This window comes from Apium graveolens, chromosome 7 (genome assembly GCF_009905375.1).
Source record: "Apium graveolens cultivar Ventura chromosome 7, ASM990537v1, whole genome shotgun sequence".
In the NCBI taxonomy this organism is placed as follows: domain Eukaryota; kingdom Viridiplantae; phylum Streptophyta; class Magnoliopsida; order Apiales; family Apiaceae; genus Apium; species Apium graveolens.
The window spans coordinates 158,256,517-158,261,935 of NC_133653.1; the positions used below are offsets into that span (position 1 = coordinate 158,256,517).

The 5,419-nt window shown below is 34.1% G+C and overlaps 1 protein-coding gene across 2 annotated transcripts; it reads left to right on the forward strand.

Moving 5' to 3' along the window:
- Window positions 1-232: 232 nt before the first annotated feature.
- On the forward strand, window positions 233-3,381 carry LOC141675088 (succinate--CoA ligase [ADP-forming] subunit beta, mitochondrial-like). 2 transcript variants are annotated; one of them, XM_074481811.1, is made up of 9 exons: window positions 233-468; window positions 570-597; window positions 1,197-1,302; window positions 1,443-1,550; window positions 1,695-1,847; window positions 2,019-2,066; window positions 2,299-2,463; window positions 2,646-2,713; window positions 2,867-3,381. In XM_074481811.1, exons 3-5 carry the CDS (start codon window positions 1,264-1,266, stop codon window positions 1,842-1,844), a joined length of 297 nt encoding a protein of 98 aa, XP_074337912.1. In that variant the 5' UTR covers window positions 233-468; window positions 570-597; window positions 1,197-1,263; the 3' UTR covers window positions 1,845-1,847; window positions 2,019-2,066; window positions 2,299-2,463; window positions 2,646-2,713; window positions 2,867-3,381. The 2 variants fall into 2 exon arrangements, with proteins under 2 accessions (XP_074337912.1, XP_074337911.1); XM_074481810.1 differs by having other exon boundaries at window positions 2,299-2,713.
- Window positions 3,382-5,419: the final 2,038 nt, after the last annotated feature.

Genomic DNA, 5,419 nt, shown 5'->3' on the forward strand with positions numbered 1-5,419 from the left:
ATATAACCGATATCGTTTTTTTAGACATCAGTTTCAGTTTACAACTGTTGTCGATGGTTAACTAAAAAAATTAAAAAAACGTGGAAAGTCCCCCCCTTTATTTCCCAATTATTCCACCTAAAAAAATAAACTTGTTTCCCCCCTTTAGGACAAAATTCTTTTTGTCTCTCTCACTCTTACTCTCACTCTGCTCTCTCTCTCTCTCTCTCAGCTCACTCTCGTCTCTCTTACTTTCACTCTACTCTCTCTCAGCTCACTCTCGTCTCTCTCTATCTCTCTCTCTCTCTCTCCATCTCTCTGGTTCTCTCTATCTCTTCCATCTCTCCGCTTCCCTCTCTCTCACATACACACATACCATATCAGCTGATTGCAAGTACAAATGGTTTCAATTAAACCCCAAATTGATTAATTGGAGGTGTTCTTCATTTAATCAAACTCCATCTATGAGAAACCCTAACTTCTAAAAAGGTTTGTTTTTCAATTAAGTTTGTTTGTTCAACTAGGTTTAATTTGTTCAATTAGGTTTTTTCATAATTTTTAATGGGTTTTTTCTTCTTTTTTTTGAACAGGTTTTGAGATTCAGAAAGCTTCAATTAGGTTTGTGTTCTTTTGTACACATTATTGGTATTTTGTTTGATATTAAGAAGTGGTTGCTTCCTCTATTTCACATGTAACCGAAAAATAATGTTTATCATAAGAAACTAGAAGAATTATGCTTATGTAATCTAAAAGATTCCGAGATATTATATTGCTTAACCAAAACCAAACAATTACGATTATATATAGGCTCCAGGCCAGGGATGGTTAGAGCTAAGCCATGTTTATGTATTTGATTTATGTGATTCCGAAGTTGGTATAACTTATAAGCAGGTATTATGGACCTCAAAACAATAATCCTAAAATTAGTCTCTAAATGCCATATGATAGCTTTAAATTTTTCATGTTATTCTCATTACAGAGGGGTATCTACATGTATAAGAGCTACGATAATCATAACTTGTCAATTAGTCATTTGGGAACCAATTTGGTATCTTTTTGTGTTGAATTTTCCGGTTTTCAAACTATTACCAAATTGTTTTCTTTTCTGAATGTACTGATAAGCTCCAGAGAAATTAGTACTGTTATATTAAAACTCATTTTGTATTGGAAATTCTTTGTCAAAAGAAGGTACCAACATTTAACATTACTATTGACAGAGAATATATGAGCAATTTGCTGAAGGTTTAGAAAAAGCTGGATCAGCTTGTATAGAAGAAGACAATCATGCCAGACTTGTCCAGACTCACCCCCTCCTTTGTGGAGGTAAATGTATTATAATGTACAATGTATAAATAAGTAGCATCAATATAACTAGTTTCAATAATTTTAGTTTCAGTTTATTGGAATTTATTTTATATTCTTAACATATAGTAGTTAAAATAATTATTTACTTCCTTTTGCAGATAATGCGTGATAATGACTTTAACAACACTACAGATGGAAAAGTAGAGATGCCTCTTGTTGCCTATGTTTCTCGAGAGAAAATGATTGATTATCCACATTATTTCAAAGTAGGAGCCTTAAATGTTCTGGTTTGTTTATATATATAAAGAAAGATCTGTTTACCATTTCTGCATCTCTATCTCTTTACACAGGTATCTTGTTTTTGTGTTGTTTTATCTTGGACTTGATCTATATTGCTATTTGGTATGCAGGTACCTATTGATATTTTTAAAGGAATCACAGATGAAGATGCTGCCAAAGTTGTATATGGCTTGGCTCCCAAAGTTTCTGACAAAAAGGAATCAATGGAGCAAGTGAAAAAGTTATATCAACTCTTTTATGATTGTGACTGCACAATGTGAAAAGTATGCATTTTGTTCGCAGTACTCATGATTGATATGAAATTTTTTTTATTGAATTATGTTACTAAGCCAATAATATATGGATATATTAATGCCCTTACCGAGACTTCAGATAACAAGTTAGTAGCTGTTGATTTCAAACTGAACTTTGATTACAATGCTTACTTCCGACAGAAGGAGATTTTTGCTCTTCGTGATCCATCTCAGGAAGATTTCCATGAGGTATAGTGTTAACATTCCCTTAAATATATGTATCTTATGTGCCTAATACATGATTGTATTAGAAATAAGTGGACAAGTTATATTTTATGTTCATTTATTTGTTGTAGATTATGCTTGTACAAGATTGTAAAATCAACATCTCTGTTCCCCTTCTTAATAGCATTGGAAATGTTATTTTATAGTTTGTATTGACTTTCATGAAACTGAAAATGCTTTTGTTTCTTCTGGGAAGGTTGCTGCTGCAAAAGCAGATTTAAACTACATTGGTTTAGATGGACAAATTGGCTGCATGGTGAATGGTGCTAGTCTTGCTATGGCAACTATGGATTTAATTAAGTTACATAGTGGAACCCCTGCCAATTTTCTTGATGTATGAGGGAATGCTTTCGAAAACCAGGTAATTGGTATTTTTTACTTCGTATGTGATTAAGCCATGTACGCACTGTATGATGGAAGATTTTGAGGTATTTGAAGCTACATTGGACTCTGATCAGACATACTCTTCTAATCTGACTCGAAGCCTTTCCCTTGCACTGGAGGAATTTTATAAAAATTTACGAACTGTTGGATTCTCCGCAGTGAAAGGTGATGGGGTGGATGCATTTTTTAAGGCAGTTGAGTGTTGAGGAATACATGGAAACTTACAAGTATGTCAAAAGCTAAATTGGTTACAAACTGTTAATTTCATATGGTATTATAGGCATCTAGCTGGAAATGAAATGCTTTTTATCTTTTGCTTTGTTATGACAAGTTCCGGTAGAATGCTCATTCAAGGTGAATTTTGTGCTTTACGTGTGAAGGGATCACCTTGACAAGAGGCGCGAAGAGAAGAAAACGTTTGAGGAAGATCACAAAAAAGAAACTATGGACAAGCTGAGGAAAGATATGGAGAAATATGGCGGAGAAACTGTCATTTTGAGCACAGGTTTGAAGAACATGGATATTAGTAGTGGCAGGTACACTACCATGATGGTGGATAAAGAAGAGGGAGAGGAAGAAGAGAAGGACGAATAGAAAAGGTTTGATGAGGACGAGGATGTTATAGATGATGATGATGAGGACAAAGACGACGAAGTGGCTAGTTTCGCTTTGTAGATTGGAATGGGAAACCAAGTTACTTGCCTCTTTTCTATATGAAGAGAACACACAATGGGGTCAACAAGCAAGATAACTACTATGTTATGAAATTATAGTATTAATTATTTAATTTCTATGTTCTCTCTTTTAAGCATATATCAGATTTAGTAGTGTCTTAATGATCTGATAAAGTATAATAGAGTAGTCTGATAACAACTATGTAGTAGCTCTTGTATTATTCGTCTAAACAAATGTAATTCATATAAACTTTTTGAGATTTACTTTAGTAAACGTAATTACGGCTAGAGATATTCGTGTACATGCATTGTAAAACTTATTGTAAGAGGGATTCTTGTATCTATATGTAAAAGATTACGACAAAATTGTTAAAAATCATAAATACACATTTGTTTAAACATATAAAAGCAATTTCTTAAAATCACAAAGACATCAGTCAAAATAAAATATTCGATATTAATAAAGGGATATTAGAACTTGTAAATAGGGCAATTTCATCGATTCAAAAATAAACACCCGAGGTCTATTTATCATATTAACATCGGTTATTTAGAAACAACTGATGTCTAATAGGTATGACACATCGGTTTTTTATACTTAATCAATGTTAATTCATAAATATTGCTTATGTGCTATAGTTTTAAATAGGCCTAACATCCTAATATTGCATTTCTGAACTTGACATTACATAATTAGATAACAAGAATGTGAATTAGACATCAGAAATTTTCCAGAAATGTTGTGTAAGGTTATTTAGACATCGGTTTTTAACCGATGTCTATGAGAAAATATCTTTAATATCAGTCGCGAAGACAACATACATTTTTTACATAGACATCGGTTTTTAACTGATGTCTAAGGTGTTTTTTCTAGTAGTGATTGTCTTTCAACGGATATGCTCCACATCATTCATCCATTGAAAATCACAACTACTCTTTCAACGGATATTACACATCCGTTGAATGTTACTGCATAACTTGACATCTCAAAATCTATTACAAGTGCAGATGGCTTAGTAGTTGTCCAATCACTCCTAGGATTGTGGGAAGAGAGTGAATTGAGTGAGAGGCTGGGTTGCTCCCAGGAAAAGGGAGAGGAAAAGAGTGAAAATATGCATGCCATTTCTTCCAGCATGGCAAAAGAGAGTGAGAGGAGTCCCACCTTAGATGATGAAGGTGAGGGTGTGAGGGTGGTGAGCCAAGGGGAGCCCTTGATGTAAGAGCAGAGAGATAATGAGAGAAAAACATGTACTGGTGATATAAAGATGGCAGCCATTGCTAGTGAGTCAATGACTTTGGTGATGAAGCAAACATAAACTTAGGGGGAGATGCAGTCCTTAGCTCCACAATAGAAACACTTGATTGGATGCTCAGTAAGGATTGCATGCGACGCCCTTCAAACTCGGGTCAGAAGTTTGGGGTTCACAACTCACATACAATATAAACCAGTATATAAAATATTATAAGCAAAGACCCTTCTTTACACACCACGGATCACAACAGGTTAAAGTATGATATTAAGCCACAACCTTAACTTTTATTACAGTGTACCAAATCCCAAATAGTTTAACTTACAACTGATAGTGAAAATATTCTTACAATCTTGCATAACTCAACTACAATATAAAGCTCCTGCTAGCTCGATCCAACTCAACCTGGAATCCTAGCTCGCACACTGGACTAGTATTTTCCTTACTACCAACAACTTCCTTTTTAACTGTAAAATCATATAAAAGATTCGCAAGTGTGAGCTAACTAGCTCAGCAAGTCATAATAGCAATAACTGAGGTTAAACAATGATCAATTGAAATGATTCATAGGAATCAAGTTTCTTATTAAACAATCATCAGAATTGGATATTCATTTAAAATTTGAAAACCAAGGTTAGGCTGCTGATCAGCCACACACTAACCCCGAGCAAGGCACACGACTCTGCTCTATAAACTGGATCCAAGGCACACATTGGCCTAATTCGGCCACGAATTTGGCCTAACCACGAATCTGGTCGACCCAAAGAAAACTATCCAATTCTAAAACAATTCAGTATGATAAACATTGTAATTCAATAAAACAAAATCATGATTAACATTGATAAAACATTTATCTCAGAGTATTAAACAATTCATGAGTATCACTAGGGTTTATCAAGGTATATATATGAAGAACGGCTTCAAGGAAGTTGAAGAATCAGGTATAAGATGAACAATAGTTCAATGATTATACAAGGTATGGATCTTTGATGTCATAAGGTATTATAGG